The sequence below is a fragment of the Miniopterus natalensis genome, chromosome 15 (assembly GCF_054644295.1).
Source record: "Miniopterus natalensis isolate mMinNat1 chromosome 15, mMinNat1.hap1, whole genome shotgun sequence".
In the NCBI taxonomy this organism is placed as follows: Eukaryota; Metazoa; Chordata; class Mammalia; order Chiroptera; family Miniopteridae; genus Miniopterus; species Miniopterus natalensis.
Window position 1 is genome coordinate 15,169,501 of NC_142095.1, and position 19,936 is coordinate 15,189,436.

A 19,936-nucleotide genomic window follows, 5' to 3' on the forward strand; every position below is an offset into this window, starting at 1 on the left:
TCCAGACAAACATGAAACAGTTCCAGAACTCCATGGATTATTACCCTTTATCTGCCAGTCATCTGGGTTACTTGTAATGGTCACGGAATTTAAAATCAATAATAACAATTAGTGTTCTGTACACCAAAACGGATGAATCATGTGAAATGGGTTTTCATATAAAATCAAAGGGGAAGTGGGCCTATAACCATGGAGAAAGGCTCCCTGCATTTCCAGGGCACACTTGGCAAAGTCCTTTTAGGCAAGTCTTCAAGATGGGCAGCAAGAGAGAAAGAAAGGTACTTAGGAGGAGATGTGGCCATAAAAACGCACGTGAAACCCTTGACAGTCTTAATCCTAAAAGATGAAGCGTGAAAGATAAAAAGTGATCCAAATAAGTGCTAACAAATGTAGTGAAATTAATGGGACTGGCAATTTACTTCCTCTGAGATGTGGTTCTAGCTACCTTTCTCAGCTTCCTATTCATAGGCATTAATCATGATTTTTTTTTTTTGTAATAAAATGGCAACAACGGTATTTTAGCTCACCGGCCCCACCACTGCAATGTCTGGATAATTAAAATGCAAAGCAATAGAGAAATGTTTCATCATTAAACTGTAACCAGCGCACTATGTGAAATCATCCATTCCAAAGACTTGTTTTTCATCAATTATTTGTTATTTATCTGATGTAAATATAAGGAGAACTAATTAAAATGTATGCCTTTTTATACAGCTTCTTGTCATTAAAGCCAATGAAAGCATTCTGAGGCCCATAATGAAATAATTATGTTTGCCTTTAAGAATTCTCTTCAATAACACATGGCAGTACTGAGCTAAATTAAAACATCAGGAACTAAATTTCGCTTGCCTCCATTTCCATTTTAGTTAATTATACCCCCAAGCTTTCCAATAGACCAGACCCTAAAAAATCTTTTGAAGCTGAAATGACCTTGAGATCATCGGCCTTTTCATAATTATGGACTTTGATGACAAGACAAAGGTACTGTAGCCCTGAAAGCTTTAATATTTGTGAGAACAGGAATTTATTCTATGAGGTCTTCATTTGCTCTGTAAATCAGAGAAAAATTGTGATAAATGTGATCCCTACCACGTCCCAGTAAACGGATGCACTGGTCCTATCTGCCTTACTTCTATCGTAGTATTTTGAATTCAGCTATTTTTTTTTCCTGACTTGGTAAGATGTTTATCCTCCTGGCGAACAGTAATTGATGAAAAACAACAACAAACATTTCACTGAATCTTATCAAATTAGGAGACTAACTCCTATTCAAAACTAAAACTTAAAAAAAAAAAAAAAAAAAAGGAGTCTTTACGAAAGGAGTAGACTGAAGACAACCTATGAACTTGAAAAAATAAAATAGGACACTTCTATTCTAATTTCTCCTTCTCCAAACCACCAATTGGATATGCTTACGAAAGTAAAAAAAAAAAAAAAAAAAAAAAAGCGCTTAAGAGAAAAGGAAGGTGGAAAGAGGGGAGGAGAATCTGCCCAGTGTTTTCTGGGCTGGTGCCTAATGAAACGGCTTTGACGACGCTGTCATATGATGCGGATGGGGGTGGGTGCTTGGTACTTAGAAAAGTAAACAGGAGTCCCAGGGATTAACTCTGACAATGTGAACTCCCTCCCATTTTGCTCTATATGGAGACCTGGCATGATTCATGGGTTATAATATTTGGTGGCTGCTGGATAGGCTGTCTCATGAGACATCGGAGGGTAACTGTTGACAGCCACGAAACAAATACCAACTGCCATTATAATCTTCAGTGTTTTTATTAAAATCACTCCTTTCCGCCCAAATAATTCTTTGTTCCGTTTAGAGCAACCTCCTTTTGGGAATGAGGGACACTGTCACCCACGATCACCCCTGTTCAAATGAACTTTCTTCTCCCAGCCTGAGCTGGTTCACTTCAGCAGCTGCTGTGGGAGGCCTGGGGGCTCCTGGGGTCCCTGTGCCCTGCAGAGAGGAAAGGCTTGGCCAGCCTGAGTCGCTTGGCTGACGTCAGCTCCTGTTATCCCCGCCTTATCATGCTGGGGACCAAGGGTCTTATCTTAGTGAATGGCCCCCTTTGAGCTCCCCACCCTGCAAGGCCAGAGAAAAATCAAGTCAGCAGTTCCATCGCCTGTTCGAATTCCCATCTAAGAAGCTCCAAAGCTCAGGATAAATAACATAATGCCTGCAGAGTCACCCTCTATTGCTTCCTAGGTACAGAGAACTTCTGCAACTTAAAAAAAAGAAATTCATTTAAAAGGGTTTAGGGGGATGGGATGGGGCAGGAATCATGCTTCTTGATTATGAAGTAAGGAAGCTGGGAAGGAAGAGGAGAATTCAGGGCAACATATTGACTGATGAGGTTGTGTTATTAGATCTTACAGATGGGGCAGGTTATCTCATCTCCTATTTAACATGAGGTACTTAGGCCAAGACACTTACAGACAGAATACTGATAAATCTGAAACCCGAGTTTACTCTGCTCTCCTCTTTCCATCACCCCCAATTCCAACTTTTTAAGATGAAGCTGAAGAAAAACTGATACAGATTTGTTCACGGTAATTCAATTTAATAATTCTACCCCCTCCCTGACTCCCAACACACACACACACTCGCGAGCACACGCGCACGGGCGATGGAGTCAGAACCACGATCACAATCCACAAATGCATTTTGCAAGGGATGTCTTCTATTTACACAAAAGGAATTGCCCCAAAAGAATTCACGTTCAGAAGAATGACCCAGAAGCACAAGGAGATCTTCAGTAATAATGTAAAAATTAAGCTGTGAGCACTCTAGTTATATTGACCATAGAATCCAAACAAAGACTTTCTGTGCCACTCCTGGGATCAAGGGGCAGCCTAGGAGATGTCGTAATATTGAAATATCTGGCATATTTCAATGATTTATGTGGGAACTGTGGCAGTATATTTGAAAGTGGGTTATTCTAGAGAGCCAGAGATATATGATTGCCATAACTACCCTATAATTTGAAAGGCAAGATTCCACATTAATATCTTTTGGAAAGGTTTTTAGCCAAGATTTTTCTGATTAACCTTCATCAAAACTCCCATTTCCGAAATGGTCTATTTAATTGATAGTTAACTGAATTTATATTAGAACATTCAAAGTATAAAAATGTCATTTAAGGATAAATTTATTGGCAGTTACATGTAACTCAAACTCTATAGAAGATTCTTTATAAGATGTTCTAAATTGAACACTGCACGTATTGTTTCTAGTAAGTCCTGTGCGAGTTGAAAAAAGTTTTATATTTTGCATCTTGGTTTACATCTCCATCTGCCTCCCAGAGAGTTACTTTCTAACGAAAAATTTCAAGCCCTTAAAAAATTGTTTTGCTTTAAAGATAATAAATTTCTCGAGAGCAGAATTTATCACCTTTATCATTTATCATGTATTTCCCTTCTGAAATCCTTTATTGATGCTTGTGGACTATATAAAGGAGAAAATCGTAAGGTTTCCTTTTCTTTTCAGCCAACTCGGGGGCTTAACATGCTGAAAGTAAATTATAAACATCTGATATCCAGAAGAACTTTCTTTTACTTTTATACTGTAAAGAAAAGTTCATGACAATACTGATTGGTGATATATGGCCAAAGCCAGGCTTCTAGAAATGAGAAGAAAACTGATTCAGGACAGCTAACTTATCAGAAATTCTCTTCCTGATCATTTATCTACAAAAAAAAAAAAAAAAAAAAAAGGCCTGTTCCAATTCGAGGGCTTTGCATTTGGGCTGGAGACTGACTAGAGCTTTCAAATCAATTCCATAGGCAAAGTTTATCTACCGCTCCTACTGTTTTGTTTTACTTTTGGAAACTATACTTTACTGGTGATAAAATTTGAACTCATGCACTTCTTCTTCTAAGTTGCCCATCAATACCTCCCTACCCAAAGCACCAAGTTATCTGGATACTGACAATACTTATTTTAGTAAATGTCCTTTTTAATACAGGGAAGAAAATTTTGTGACTCTTCCACTTGTTTTCAACCGATCCTGTCCTGCACATTCTGAGATTTAAGCAAAAGTCCCTTTTCTTCTGTTCTGATGGTATTACTTACCACCGTCATGTGGCCGAGCAGCAGAAAATTATGTCCTACTTTAGAAAAACAATTGAGCCTTTTCACCGAAATATTTATTCAAAACCCCATTCAATTCGTAAGGTGGCTGTCAGTCTTTATTTAGTCTCTCTTTCAGAGGGTATCTTTGATTTTGCCACTTTGACCCCAATTTATATCTCACTAGGAGAGGATTTAGATACTGTTTAATACTTAAAATTCAGGTCCCAGGGCTCTGAGAAGGGGATTTTTTTTCGTTCCTTAATCACACATAGCCACAGTTTTGTGGGTTTTAAAAAAAAAACAACAAACAAAAACCCCCAGTTTATTTCTTCTCATTAATGGGCAAAATACTGTTTCAAAAAGAATTTTTTCCCCATTTTTCTTTTGATGTGTTGAGTAGGGAGAAGACAGGGAAAAGGGCCAAGAAATTGTCACACTCATTTCACTGAAAGCAACTATATTTAGACCACAAATATTAGGATTTATCCTATGCCCACTGAGCAATTAATGCTGAAAACATCTGGAGCAGCCTAAAACCAAGATAATCCAGGAGACATCTGAACAGAAACTTAGAGACTCCATACCTTCCAGGGGCAGTCTTAAATCGTATTATTTAAAGTACATTCCCTTAGTAGCCCACTAATCCTGACTTCACATTTTTATAACCAGCAATTCACAGGCCCTACTCCAACAGCAGCTGGTTGGCATATCATTTTTCTGTCTTTAAAATTAAAAATTAAGAAAAAGAATATTCTAACACTTTTCAAAGAAAGCCTCTGGTATTTTTGAGTTCAAAGGGTTACTCTAATTCCTACACACACACACACACACACACACACACACCATTAAAAAATCAGTAGGATCTCAAAACAGAAAATAGTTTTGGTTGGAATTTAGTACAAATTTTTTTTTCCTTCTTGCCCACTGTTTCCTCTGCCTTAAGAGCACAAACAGATCTGCTTCTCGTCAAAACAGTCATTAAGTAAAATGGAAAGGTTGTGGCTTTTATGTTCTTACTTACACAAACGTAGCCCTAATATGCTTTTATTTCAAAAGCCCTAACTAGCTACGTCCTCTGGACCAAACACCCCGTGGCAGACATTTGGTAGAATTTTTATTTATGCTTAAAAAGTTAATCACTTGAACACCTAAACTGACCAGTCTTAGAGAGGTTTATGGGAGAGAGAAAGCAGCTCTGAATGGGGCATAAGCAATATTTATATTGTATTCATTTAACCTAAAGTTAGGGTGTGGGATCCAAACGCTTGTGAAATTGGCCACAATGAGCACTAATTGCCCTGCTTACAAAAATGAGACACTGGAATTTCTGAAATCCCTTTGTCAAATGTCTTTATTTACTTTTCCTAATGCAAGTTTCTTTGATTAGCTGAACTTTGCTGTTATCAACACTTCTTGCTTATCGACTGGCCCTAGGCGAATGACACATTTACCGCTCCTCTTCCTAGATAAGGCAAATCCCTTGTTTAACTTGCTCAAGAACAAACAAAGCTTTTTCCCCTACTCCTACAACTTAATGGGCATGTTTGGAGGCTTAATTACAAAAGGGAGAATGCCTGCTTGTAAAAGCTCTATTAGGTCTAATAGCTTTATGCCAGGGTCTTCAGCATTTTTCCCCCTTCTTAAAAAATGTTTCATTGGAACTTTCTCCTACAAGAAAAAGTTTGAGAGAGTCCCAGTTCCCTGAGATCCCAAGTGAGATTGTTCACAGTTTTAATTGCTAGAGAGGACGGGTCTAAAAGATCCATCAGTGAGTTCGAAAATTATTTTGTAACACTAAGTTTCTGCAAAGAAACTAGGGAGCAGGAAAGAAAAGGCATTTGGGGAGCAGTTGAAGACTAAGACGCCTTCTGAAAATGATATTCTTTTTTGCCCTGGTTATGGCTCTACGAAATATTAAGTCAGCCAGCCAGACTGTTGGCATCAAACGGTTATTGATTTTTCAGCTGCAAACCTGTTGATTTCCTGGCCCAAGAAGCAAGTCTTTATCCTTAAGAAAAGTTTCAGAGAGGGCAATTTAAATCTTGTCATTGTCCCCTCTCCTCTTTCTTCTCTCTTTAGATAAGCCACCATGTTATTAGGAAAACTCAATTTCTCCCAGTTAAACTTTGACCTCTTTGAAAACAAAGATTTAAAATGTCATTTTCAGGCTAATGCTCCAATGAATTGTCAAATAAAGTACTAAAAACATTTTGATAGATAGCTGAGCCATTTATCTAAATCACTGTCAGGACTAAGATGCATCCTGCAGGCTCCCACTACAGCCACCGAAGGTGGGATTTTCTGGGACTTCTGGTCATTTCTCAAGCCTGCAGCCAGGCTACTGTTGACCAGATGCGTGCCTCGGCACCGTGTCAGCATCAGATAACCAAATAGTCAATATTTTTTTAAAAAGCTGGGCTACCCCACTTTTATTCCCTTTCCTATAACCGATGTCCAGGTTCCTGACTGAATTGCAAGATATGGAAAATAATGAATGGCTCAGCCCAAGGGGTGATCATTGCCAGTAGTTTTCTAGCAAAACAGCAACTTCTTAGAGCAACAAAGTGACTCGGAAAGGTGGCAGCAGGGTCAATGCTAAGAAATATTGCTTTTCCTTAGCAAGGAAAACATTGGAGGCTGCAGCTTTAACTGGTGGTTTACGAACTTCAGGAGCTGCAAGCCATCTTAATCAGGCTAAGTTCCTTGCAAGGAAGATGTCATATTTTAATTACTTTGGACTGTTGAAACACACGGGGAGGGGTGGGGGGATATATACAACTGGTAGCTAATCCAAAGAACAGCAAAGTTAAATTCCCCTCTGCATACATCTCAGTAAAAACTGCACAATGTGTCAAACTGCCTCACTTGAAGAATGTTTCAAAGTCCTGTGGTCACCCTCTACTCTTTTTCCCCCCGTCCATGCAGATTTTTAAAACTGTTTTCAAGAGATTGTAAGGTTGGCAAGGAGGGGAGCAGGGGTCCGGAGGGGTTGTTTGGGAAGAAAACATCTAACAGGAAATTTTCAGCAGAGGGGATCAATATGCACACGCCAGCATATCACACCCTTTCAGCATTAAATCATTAAATCCTTTGTCTTGCTACCAGTGCAGTTTGTTTCCAATGTCTTTATTGCATGCAAGAGAGACAATTAATTTTTTTTTTCTTGGTAGAAGAAGGGAAAAAATAAACCTACATTGAGCAGTGTGCCGATGTTGCCATTCGGTTTGGGTCAATCCACTGAAGCATGCTTTGAGAGCTTTCTCCTGGAGCATGCAGGAAGACGGGCTCGCAGTGTAGAAATCCAGGATTTGCCCAGGACTCACTGACAGAACATCCATACAGTCAAACATGATCTCCCCTGCACCGAATGTCTGCAAAAGTGCTTATCCTCTAGGTGTGGAGGCAAATGGCATAGAAAAGTCCACCCAACTCCATCAAACTCTGCCCCTTTTTTGGCACGTAGGCTGTTGGTCTTTTTCCCAGCCCCGAATCATGAATTATGACAGACAAGCCAGCTAAAAGCCTGTAATTGATCCAAATGATCATTTACCATTTTCCAGGCTTGCTCGGCCAATCCAGCCGGGGCGGGGGTTCCCAGAAAGATCCCAAGTTCTCCTTCCAAGCCAGTGCTTGCAAAAAGCCTTCCGAATGCAGTCCGGGTCCTACCCCGACGGCGCCCAGGCCGGCCCCGCGCGGCTCGCTCGCGTCCTCCGCATCCCAGTCCTGAACGGCGCGCGTGGGGGAGTGCCGGTCCCCCCTCGGGCAGAGAATAGACCCTCCTGCCTCTGAACAGCTCACTTCCTACTACTTCTGTCACACGGAATGAAAGATTGAATTGCCTAATATATGCGAGTGAACTTTCGGTGAACCCTTCCCGGGCTGCTAACCTTCAAATGACCCAACGAGTCTGACATCACCAACTCCCAGGATTCTCACAGCGCTTAGACCCTCCCCGCAGCCCGCAGACGCAGCAGCCGGCGGCGCCCCGCGCCCCGCGCCGCGCCCGCGCCCCGCGCCCGCCCGCCGCCTCTTTCTCTCCCATTTCTCACCTTAAAAACAATGCAAGAAGAGCTTTTAAAGCGAGCGGGGGAGGAGCCAGCAGGGCGCTCCCGGCTCACGCTGGGCGCCGGCTTCTCCCCCTTTTCGCCTTTTTATTTGCAGCCGCCGAGCTCGCCCGCGCCCGCTCCCCCTCGCCCTCCCCTCTCCCCCCAGCCCCCAGCCCCCAGCCCCCAGCCCACCCTTTAAATTCCTCTGTGCGCCTCTCTGTCTGTTAAATGCCTTGTAACATGTATTTTTCCACTCCGGGAAAAGCGCAGGCAAGCCCTGAGCTGTAGAATAGGGAACAGCCACCCCTCGGGGAAGCCTTGCGATGAGAAACTTTCCATTTCATAGTGTTTTTCTTCTTATGCCCCTTTGCAAGCCCTGGCCGAAGGCGCTGCACTGGCGCTGGAGTGAAAAAGCCAGCTTTCTGGATTCGGTGACTTTGTAAAAACTCTCAAGTCTATGGGCAAGCATAGGGAGTGGTCGGGAATTAGCGACTCCCGCCCCGAACACGCAAACAATGACAGGCGGGATTTCAGGCCCTGACCTGAGCCAACATCGCACACAGTGGTCAGGAGCATGGGTGTGGGAGTCAGACGGAACTAGATTCCCAAGTCCAGTGCCTGTTCTGTCACTTACCAGCTGTGGGATCTGGGACATGAATTTAACCTCCCGGCCTCAGTTTTCTCATCTGTAAAATAGGGATATACTACCACCCGCCTCAGTGGGGTGCTGTGAGGACAAAAAGAAATAGTGCTTTTATGACACTTAGGACATATCCTGGAATAAACATTAGCTGTGAGTCATCCTCTTATTTTTTTTTTAAGTTTATTTATTGACTTTTTAGAGAGAGAGAGAGGAAAACGTTGATGTGCTGTTCCCCTTATTTATGCATTCGTTGGTTGCTTCTTGTACATGCCCTGACTGGGGATTGAACCCGCAACCTTGGCATATCCAGAGGACACTCCAACCAACTGAACTTGGCCAGGGCCTCACCCTCTTATTTTTCAACCAGGGAAATAAGAGCCCAGGGAAGCTGAGACCTGCCTGAGGTCATATAGCTCAGAATGACAACTAGAGCCCAGCTCTCTGGAATCGCAGTGTAATGCAGAAGTTACTTTGCTGTTCCCACAGCCTTGCACCCCGATAGCACACTGGTGGCCTCTCTCATCACACAATCACCACCACCACCAAATTAAATACATGTTTTGAAAACTAGTTAAGTGTGAGGGTTTTGTATTTCCAAGGGCCAATTTTCACCAACACTAGCCCCTGTCCCCAATCTGGCTACTTATTTAGAAGAGCTTGAAGAGAAAAGAATTATTTTTGGACTTCCTACACTGACCCTACCTAGAGGAAGGAGAAGCTTTTGAACCAAGTCTTAAAACATTGAGAGGGACAGATGCAGTATTTACAAATAAACTCAGGCAGACAGAGGGCTTTAAAGGGGACAGCCAATCCACCCTGCAGCCATTTTGCTTAAAGAGAGCAACTGTCTGTCCTTCAAAGAAAGGGAGCTCTGGGGAGGAATTAAAACACCCTACCTCTTCCACTGCCTCTCCAAGATTTACTTATAATTCTCCCAGAAAATAGGGTAGGCAAGTGGACAGCCTCCTTGGCCCTGGTGAGGAAGAATGCTGCTCCCATCTCCTTTCCGTGGACAGTGCTGGGATGTGCACTGGCATCCAGGCTTTTACAAAGCCCATTGGGGGGCACCCCGCCCCACACTGAAACGCTGCTCTGTCTAGTGGGGTTGCTAAGTGGCACTTGGGGTGTAACATGAAAAGTATGCATAGCACACACGTACCAAGTTCAAGATCCCTTTATGAAAGTACATTAAAACAATTTTCAGTCCAGCAAGCTCAGTTCTTGCTTTTGAAAAGCCCAGAGTGATAAAGGGGTGAGATTTTGCTGCATCTGTGTGTTTATGTTCTCTCTCTCTCTTTTAAGAAACCCTTTAGTTACAAAGAAAACACATTTTAAACAAGGAGTTCAGAAGAATTTACAAAACATTTAACACACTGTCGTTAAGATAGTTGTAAAGATACACAAAGCACAACATTATGTGGCAATTTCTCTGTGGTCCATGGGACTTATAGCTCTAAATGTTTATGTAAGGTCCTCAGAGTTCCTTGGAAACTGGGCTCATTTTATAACTGATACTGGAAGTGGGTGAAAAGTTGTTGAGGGAGATTGGAGGAAGCATCTCTATTTAAAGTACAGCAGGAGAAACTAAGAGATGAGACAGTGCAGCACTGCCAGGTGTGTGTGTACAGGTATCTGCTACCAGGAGAGGCCGTGGCACTTCTTACTCAATATCCTTCCACAGGGTAAGGTGCACTGGTCACAGGGAAATGAAGATGGGGTTAGTGTCCCCCGAATTCTGTTCACTCTCATTTCTGAAGCTAGAGAATCACCCTCATCTCATAAGGGACACACCTGCTCCCAAATTTCTTCCCTCAAAACTATGTCATAGCACAAAAACAGTAACAAAGTGTGTGTGTAGTAGGGGCTGGGAGATTTGGAGATTTCTTTGCACAAGAAAATTTAAAATTTATAATCACCTTAGGGTTTTCTTGACTGTAGAGAAATAAACTTGGGCCTTGAAATGAACGATCGGTATTTAAATCCCTGTGAACAGAATACTATGGGTTTCTTATACTGCAACAGCGTTCAGTCTATTCATCATTTCTCATCATGAATTAATTATGCTGAAAGCAATTATGAGAACTATTATTTAAGCCAAGTATTAATTTATAAAGCAGCCCCACAATTTAGCCACATGTTCCTTATCATTTCTTCATCAGTAAATCTAATTCTTATACTTCTTCAAAACTTGATTCTTACTCCAAATTTTCATCTTAAGTTAAGGAAAGACACACAAATAAACCACAATTCTTTAAATATATATCCATGCATTAGAAAGATTAATGAATAGGTAGAAGGTGAAAAATGGCCTAGTTATTTCTTGATAATGAAGTTTAAATTATTGACACCTCTTTTAAACATTAATCAGTTGGAAGAAACCTTTCCCAAATATCCTCTTGGTATACAGAATAAAATAAGATTTGGATACATGTCATCTCCTCTGCAGTAAATCCTCACTTAATGTTGTCAAAAGGTTCTGCGACTGTAAGCAAAACAATGTATAACAAAACCAATTTTACCATAGGCTAATTGATATAAATAAGTTGTTTCTAATACATTTCATCAACATCATAACGAAACCACATTGAACGAAATGATGTTATTCGAGGACCTGTATTTCCTTTGTGTTTGATCCATGATAAAAGAAACTCTAATAAACGTATTTCCAACCCAAACAAACAAAAAAAGCAAAAGTTTGAGACCAAAAGCCATTTTGTTTCGGAGTAACTGTGTATTTGTCAGTGTGACACAGCACATTTGAAACCCATAATCATAAAACAAAAATTTATAGCCAGGGTTCAGGGTCTACATCTGTTTCTCTGGTTTTCGCACAGCAATTACCCACTGGACAATCCAGAAGGAAACACCATGAATCATGCTTTGCAAACATGTTGGAACTGGGCAGTTTTGTGAAGAAAGAACAGGCGTCTCTGTGCAACAGTATTGCAGCCGGCCGTGTTCAAAATTGGTCGAATGCTTTGTGTGATGTCTAAATAAAGTGACTCTTACAGGCGCAGACACATCCAACCCAGGCACAAGTCATGCAAAGTGCAGGAGCTCACGGGAGGGGGCTGTGGAGGGAGGTGGACACTGACTGTTTTAAAAAGACACACCTGCCTCTTTCAAGTTTAAAAAAAAAAAAGTATTTATTTATTTTTGCCCTTAATCTCATATAAACCGCTCTTGCCACAATGCTGCCAGAAGAACAAATGGTTAGCACTGAGTGATGTGCGTGTTTCACAGGGGGGCCAAGGCAGAGATGTGTTGCCAGCACAAGCCAAGTGCTGAGGCTGCTCCCAGGGCCTCCACAGCACCAGCAGAGCTGCTGGGAGAAGTTCTAACATCGTCACACAGAGACACTGCTCCAGGCCCTGCAGTCGGAGCACCTGCTAACGTACCAGGACTGTTGGTGTCCGCGGATCTTATACCAGAAGACACCGAAGCACTTTCCAAACGTGAACCTGCAAGGTGGCTGTCCGCATCACTGCAGACTGGGCCCTCTTAGGGCCCCAAGAAGCATTTGGTTTTCCTCAAACACTTCTCTCCACTTTGTGTGTTGGCCACTGTGTCTTTCTTTTATTTGGCTCCTTTCTCTCCAGCTTCCTGCTTTTCCCAGTTTCCTCCTGGTTACTTAAAAACATCATTTTCCCCAAGACAAGGGGCATACTTCTCTCTTCCCCCACTTCTGAGTTGTTTTCTTTAGTACCTCTCGGCTTTTGCTGTGCATGACTCATAAAGATACCTCTTCAAGCCCAACAGTTTCTGTGGGTGCCAGCTTGACACTTAAATACATCCCTTCCTGAATGCCTCAGTACTGAGCAATAAGCTGCCGGCCGTGTCTCAGCTGACGGCCACTGCTGGTGGCATCACCTCAATGATCAATTTGGCAGAGACCTATTTTTGGCTATTTCCTCTTATTTACTTCCCCTCTTCTTTAATTTAGATTTTTAAAAAAGTAAGACATATTCATAAAAACTCAGAGAGTCTATCTAGTCTGGAAGATATAAAGGGATATATATATCCTTTATGTATTCACTCATCAAATGTTGAACACCTACTATGTGCCAGTCACTGTGATAGGTGTTGGGCACATACTTGTATATCTCTTAGGGAGGATTGGTTTTTGCTTTTACACAAATATAATCAAATAATACATATTGTTCTGCAACATTTTTTTTATTTAACAATATTTCCTGAACATCTTTTCATGATAAACAGGACTTTCTCATTTAAGAAACAAGTACATAGAGATCTCTTTTAAAAACTTGCCCTAGCCAGTTTGGCTCAGTAGTTAGAGCATGGGCCTGCAGACTGAAGGGCCTTGGGTTCAATTCCAGTCAAGAGCATGTACCTTGGTTGCAGGCTCGATCCCTGGCCTGGAAGGCAACCAATCGATGTATCTCTCTCACATGGATGTCTCTCTCTCTCTCTCTCTCTCCCTCTTTCACTCTCTCCGAAAAGCAATGGAAAATAATATCCTTGGGTGAGGAATTAAAAAAAACAAAAAACTAAACAGAGTCTCTGCATTAATGTGCTCTAATTCATTTAACCAGTGTCCAGCTACATTTAGGTTGTTTCCAGCTTTTCAGTATTCTAAGAAGTACTGTGCATATGTGTACTAAAACATCTGCTGGATAAAATTCTAGGAGCAATATTGCCAGGTCAAAGATGATATGCATTTTTAAATTCGATGGTCCCACAAAACTGTACTCCGGGATGGTGGTGCTAATATAATATGTATTCCCCTTTTTTTCTAAAATATGGGTCAGTAAACGTGTCTATATAGGGCCACAGGAAATATGTTAGGCTTTGCAGATTGTAAAGTTTCTGCTACAACTGCTCAACTCTGCTACTGTAGTATAAAGGAGGAGCTGTAGGCTATATATATATGTGTGTGTGTGTGTATACACATATATACATATATATAGTGGTGTATATATATATAGCGGTATATATATGTACATGTACATATTTATAGTGATATATAGTGGTACATATATATGTAAATGAAGGGGAATGAGTGGGTTCAAGGAAACTTTATAAGAATTAGCAGTGGGCTGGAGCTGCAGCTTGTCCACCTCTGCTCTAAATCAACATTTCACCCAATTCTGCATTGCCTTGTCTCTATCCCTATAAAACCTACTTATATACATTGGGGTTTTGTTAACACTTTAATCTGCCTTCTCCTTTAAAAACTTCACCCAGTTTCAGTGTGTGTACCACATGAATAACTGGGTCTTTATTATATTCCTTCATCTAGAATCACCTCTCCTTCTGTCTTGGCCCCTACTTTCCCGCGTCCTACTTCACTGTCTTACCTCCCTTCTGTAAGGAAGGGTAAGATTCCATTTCTGCCTTCGGACGAGCCCAGGTGCCCCCGTATTTCCTTTTCTCCACCCCCAACCCTTGCTTTGAAGCCTATGCTTTTCCTCAGCCCCTCTCTCCCCTCAACAGATGACGGCAGCATTGGGGAGATGGAAGATTTGACAGCGATTCCTGAGAATACATGTCAGCGGCCCCACCATGCTACAACATGCCCACGACGTCCCTGCGTTATTCTGCCTGAACTGTTTTAACGTCTCATCTCAATACATCCCCCACTGAGCTAAGATTAGATGTGCCACCCGGTTGGCAGAGGGCTGAGAGGAACAGCGAGACTCTTTCAAGGGTGGGAAGAAGCAGAAAGGATCCTAAGAGTGCTTTGCAATTATTTCATGTTAATATTATTAATAAAAGATAATGTCTACAGCTGAGATGCCTAACTTAATTCCTAGCTCAACACTTCATTTTTCGAAGATCCTATGTATGAACAGAGGCGATAAGTTGGCTCTGAAACTGCTGTTTAAATTAATTAAAATTCAATACAATTAAAAACTTAGTTCCTCAGTCACCCTGGCTACACTTCAAGTGCTCAAAAGCCACATGTGGCTGGTGGCTACCATTTTAGCAGCACAGATATAGAGCATTTTCATCACAGCAGAAAGTCCTGTTGGACCACAGGGCTCTCAAAGGCCAGCTCAGTGAGCAGAGAGGCAGGGTAGCATGGTGGGCGGGACCATGGAGTCAGGACATCAACTGACTGTGCCCGAGTCCCAGGCTCCGCTCTACTCGTGTGATCCTCGGCAAGCAAGTTAATCTCTATATGCCTAATTCTCTCGCCAGCAAAATGGAAATACTAATGGTACCTATGTTACAGGGCTATAGAAAAGATGAAGTGAGGCAACACAAGATAAATGTACTTAGAGCATTGCCTGAGATATAAGCGATTCAAAAACATTGTGTGGAGAAGGCCTGTGGGGGACACGGAGGGGACAGATGTGGGGTGGAGGGGATCAATGGGGAAAAAGGGGACATCTGTAATACTTTCAACAATAAAAATAAATTTTTAAAAATGTTAGCGGAAGGTCTGCAAGGAGAAAATGGAGTCAGGAACCCATAGCTCAAATACTAGTGCCACCATACAGTCTCCTGCCAGGCGGTCACTCTCCACCAGGCCACGACTTCCAGGCTGTGGGGCTCAGGTGCGTGCAACTAGGGCAAGTTCTCCAAGAGAGGCTACCTACCACTGCCCTGAAGTGTGCGTGAGTGCACGCATGGGTAGTCTAAAGGAGGGTGGTTTCTTTTCTTTTACAAAGCAGACACTGAGTCAGAATGGCAGGGAGCTATGTGACCAGCCCCACCCTGCTGCTCCAGCCGGAGGCAGGAAATACATCACATGACTTGGTGTTTTCTGCAGAAGTGGTATTTAGCCTCAGCGACATCAGCCCAATGACAGCTACTAAAATGGCAAGGGTATTGTACAATATGGAAGGCTTGTGTTTTCTGTCCTATCCCACCTTATCTTTCCTTCCCTCCACCCATCGCCCCAGTCGTCCCTCCATCCATCAACCCCATCCACCTGCTCATTCATCCGCCTGACACCTACCCGCCTGCCCTCCACCCAGGTACCCTCTACCCTTCTAGCTACCCACCCACTTGTGCACCTGCCCACTTACTCAGCCAGCTGCCCATCACCCCAAGCTCTGATCGGTGGCAATACAGAGAGCGTGGCTTTTTGGCAGGCCATGCGCAGAGTTAGGGAGAGGCACAAAAGTAAAGCTCCTCAGATTACACACATGTCTTTCTCCAGAATCCTTGAAAGGATTTCCTGGTGAGATGTGCTGGCAGAAATAAGGTCAAAGGCACTGGCCCCTGGAGGTTTCAGTTAAACAGGTTTGATGATGCGGTTGTGGCTGGGCACCCCCCAGATCTAACGCTGATCCCTAACAGCAGCCCCGGATTTGAAATGCTAATGAGGCCGAGTTCTATTAGCAACACAAAAGTTTCTGACTCCGCAGGGAAGCTGAAGGCCCTGGAGGAATTTCCATCGGCTTCTACTAGCAAAAGGGATGGAAAAAGTCACAAATGCCTCGGAGAAGCCATTGGAGAGGGACTGGAGTTTAAATTCACCCTGGTGTCTGACAGGGTAAAAGGAAAATGAAAACGCCCAGTGTGACCGCGGGGACTTGTGAGGGGAACAAAAAGCCAGATAGAAACTTCTCTGAAATTTCTGTCGGGGAAACGATATGTCTATGCATACATCGCACGCGCATGCACACGATAGGAATACGACATAAATATTTTTATGAAAAAATGTCATTTTTCTCTCTCTTTTCAAACAGCAGGGTATAAAGCCACCCCTCAACATCTACTTCAACGAAGGGCTTTGGCAACTTCTATTTCAAACAGTACCACTGTGGCTTCCAAAATTAGTTTTTGACATTTTGTCATTGTTTGCTTTTTTTTGTTTTGAGTTAGAGGTGCTCCTAAAGAGAGCAGCAAAGGTTTTTCAGAAGGCAACAGTTTTAAAATTTAAGGTAACAAATTTAAGGGAGGGCAAGAAAGTGAACTAAGAGAACTATGAACATCTCCCTCTCTGTTTAAGTCAAGTGCCATGATAAAATATAAGATCACTGCAATGATTCCCAAAGCATTGCAGTTCTAGGGCTTCCCGCCCAGAGCTACATCATGAAAATTACTAGGGTTGGGGTGAAGTAGTCTGCATTTTAATCAAGGTCCTCAGGTATTTCCTCTGCACACTAAAGTGTTAGACCCTCCGCTCTGCTGGGACCGTCCACTTGGTGAATGTCAAGACACAGGCCTTTAGAGGGACCCGTGTGAAGAAAAAGGAATTGCTAGGCGTGGAAATGGCAGAGCTCTGAGCCTGGAGGGAAGCCCTGGCTTTGTACTTAGTGGCTGTGTGGCTTTGGGCATTCTCACAATCCTTCTGAGCCTTACTTTGTCATCTAATAAATGAAGATGATGTCTACTTCAAATGATAATGTCTACCTACCTCAAAGGAAGATAATGTTGAAGAATGAAATGAAATAATGTGTGAGAAAAAACTTTATAAATCTCTAAAGTATCATGTAATGTTAGACATTACTATTCACACTTTAGGTAAAAACATACAGAAAAATATTTTCACCACTTTTTATAAACTCTGTGGCAAACTGTCAACTCCAGCCTCCCTCATAATTCATAATCCTCTTTAAAAATCCACAATCGATTTTTAGCTGAGCACATGGCTACCCAGATAGAGATGTTTCCCAGATTCCTTTGCAGCTAGGTAGTGGCTATGTGCCTATGTTCTTATTGACAAAATATGATCATCATTCCTTAAAAAGCGATTTCCCGTGTTTAACTTGCTATCTTTTCCCTTCCCTGCCAGCTGGAATGCTGTGGGACCTGGAAGACAAAGCAAAAAGATGGAAGGCACCTGAGTCCCTGAATGTCCCTGTGGAGAAGAGCTACCCTGCCAGCCTGGACGATTTATCTCTAGACAATTACACCAAGAGAAATACACTTCTACTTTACTTATGCCATCATAGGTTTTTTTGGGGGGGAGGGGTCTCTATATTCCAATTAATCAAATTTCCTTTGATGTGTTTAAAATTTAAAATAAGAAAAAAGATGATATTAATATTCCGCATGCAACTGCCCAACCCCTGTGAGGTCTAAAGGTTAAAGCCCTGTTTTTCTTCCCTAGTTGGCCCAAGGTCTCGTCTTCCTTGCTGGGAGGACTGGTCAGTGGTTAGAGACCACAGCTGATATCCACTCCATGTTCTAGATTCAAAGAAAAAATGACAGAGTTTCTCTGTGTGGCATTACAGAATGTGTCACAACTCTAAATATTACCAGGAGCTTCATAGCAAGGGCTCCCATCCAGGCCTCAGCTCGTTCTAGCCCGTGTGGGCTGCCCTTGAAGAGGTAGGCCGCCCTCAAAGCTCTATTTTGGTCATATATGTAATTTGTGGTAGATCTGGAGGGGTAAGGACAGGCTAGTGTACCAGAACTGAGTTGGGAGGCCAGAGGTCTATCTTAACACACACAGCTTGTGAGAACTTGTCTGGTGCGATCAGTAACATGAGGAGCTGTTGTGACTCATGGTGGCAAATACATGGCTGGAGTACCTCCTCCAAGCCCACGCCAGAATTACTAATGTGTATCTGAAAGGCCTGGGTAAGGCTGCCCAGCACCAGACTAGCCCAGAAGTTGGCAGATTCCAAGGCCAAACCCAGCCTACCACCTGTTGTGGTGAAACAGTTTTATTGGAGGACAGGTGTGCATTTATTTGTTTACTGATTGTCCATGACAGCTTTCAACAAACAACAGCGTCGAGTGGTTGCAACAGAAATGGTGTTTCCCACAAAGCTGAAAATATCTATGACCTGCACCTTTATTTTAAAGAATTGCTTACCCCACCTCTGTAGGCATTCACTACCAATCCATCTGAATTGGCTTTGAAGGTGAAATCGACCGGCAGTCCCCGAACTGGATGCTATGGAAGGTTTCTTCAAGATCTAAAATTCTCAATTCAAAGATCTAAAATGCCCCAAGAACCCTCTGCAGCCATTTTTCAGATGTGCCAAACATACTCCTTCAGCATCTTTGAGTGTCCTTTTGCTCTGCCAGGAATACTCTTTGCTTAGATATCAATATGAGTTATTAAACCCCTTTCTTCTGTTTCTTTATGAATAGGCTGCCTTACTTGAAACACTAATGATCCTACTTAAAATAGGACTCTAGGTCATGTTCATCGCTATCTGTTCCTTGGTTCTACAGTTCAAAATTTGTAGTCATTATTACTACCTGGCATACATTTATTCTTTATTGTGTGTCTCTGATAATAGAAAGTTATCCCCTTGAGGGCAGCAACCCTATCCAGTTCACTGTGGTGGCCCCAATAATAAATAGTAATGACACATAATAATCATTCAATAAATATATTGAATAAATAAATAATGAGTGAGTAAACAAATGTCATTCTTAGAAGACAGTGATTAATAAAGCCATGGACAACTTGATAGAAATCTGAAATTGGCAGAAACTACAATCTAGTGTATCAAGGCAATTAGAATGGCCTCACTGAAAGTAAAATAAAATTAGGACTAATTGTTAAAAGACATCATTTAAAAAATAAAATCTATGGCATAAGCCTTATACTTTCAATTCACTGATAAGGAAGTTAACCTATATGCAGACCAGGAGAAAGGATGGTCATTTCAAAAAACAGCCCTGGAACAATTGCATATCCATTGCAAAAAACAAACAAATAAACAAATGATCTGCAGCTCACTCCAAGTACAAAAATTAACTCAACATGGGTCATGGACCTAAAAATTAAAACATAAAGCTATCAATTTTTAGAAGAAAAATAGAAGAAAATCTTGTGACCTTGGGTTGGGCACAAGTTTCTTAGATATGACACTAAAGTACAACACATAAAAAACAAATTGATGATTTGGATTTTATCACAATTAAAAATGTCTTTCCTTTGAAAAAAACTGCTAAAAAAAATGAGAACACAAATAACAGATTAAGGTTTTCCCCTTAATCTGAAAATGAATTTGTATCCACAATACATAAAGAAATTTCAAAATTTAATAATAATAATTAAAGCACCTCACCTTCACCCCCAGTGGGCAAATGATTTGAACAGAAATGTCATTGAAGACAAAATGCAATGACAACGAACATCTCAAAAGATGCTCGACATCATTAGTTATTACGGAGATGCAAATGAAAACCACAATAAAATACCACTAACTGCGTATCACTGTGATTACAAAGACCACCGCCCCGAGTGTTGCTGGGGATGTGGAGGAACTGAAACTCTCACACGCTACTACGAGA

At 41.9% G+C, this 19,936-nt stretch overlaps 1 protein-coding gene across 4 annotated transcripts in view; it reads right to left on the reverse strand.

The window, feature by feature from the left end:
* Window positions 1-19,936, reverse strand: part of RARB (retinoic acid receptor beta) — a 549,550-nt gene that overhangs the window by 127,787 nt on the left and 401,827 nt on the right. Inside the window, exon 1 of one of the 4 annotated variants that reach the window (XM_087824916.1) lies at window positions 8,122-8,190. The exons of 1 other annotated variant lie outside the window; for it this stretch is intronic. Coding sequence is in view for 1 of the 3 variants with exons in the window: in XM_016198795.2 (XP_016054281.1) it covers window positions 7,266-7,422 (157 nt within the window). In the remaining 2 variants the exon portion in view is untranslated. Of the gene's footprint in view, window positions 1-7,265; window positions 7,764-8,121; window positions 8,191-19,936 lie in introns of those variants that run through there. 2 more of the 4 variants (XM_016198795.2, XM_016198796.2) reach the window with 2 other exon arrangements.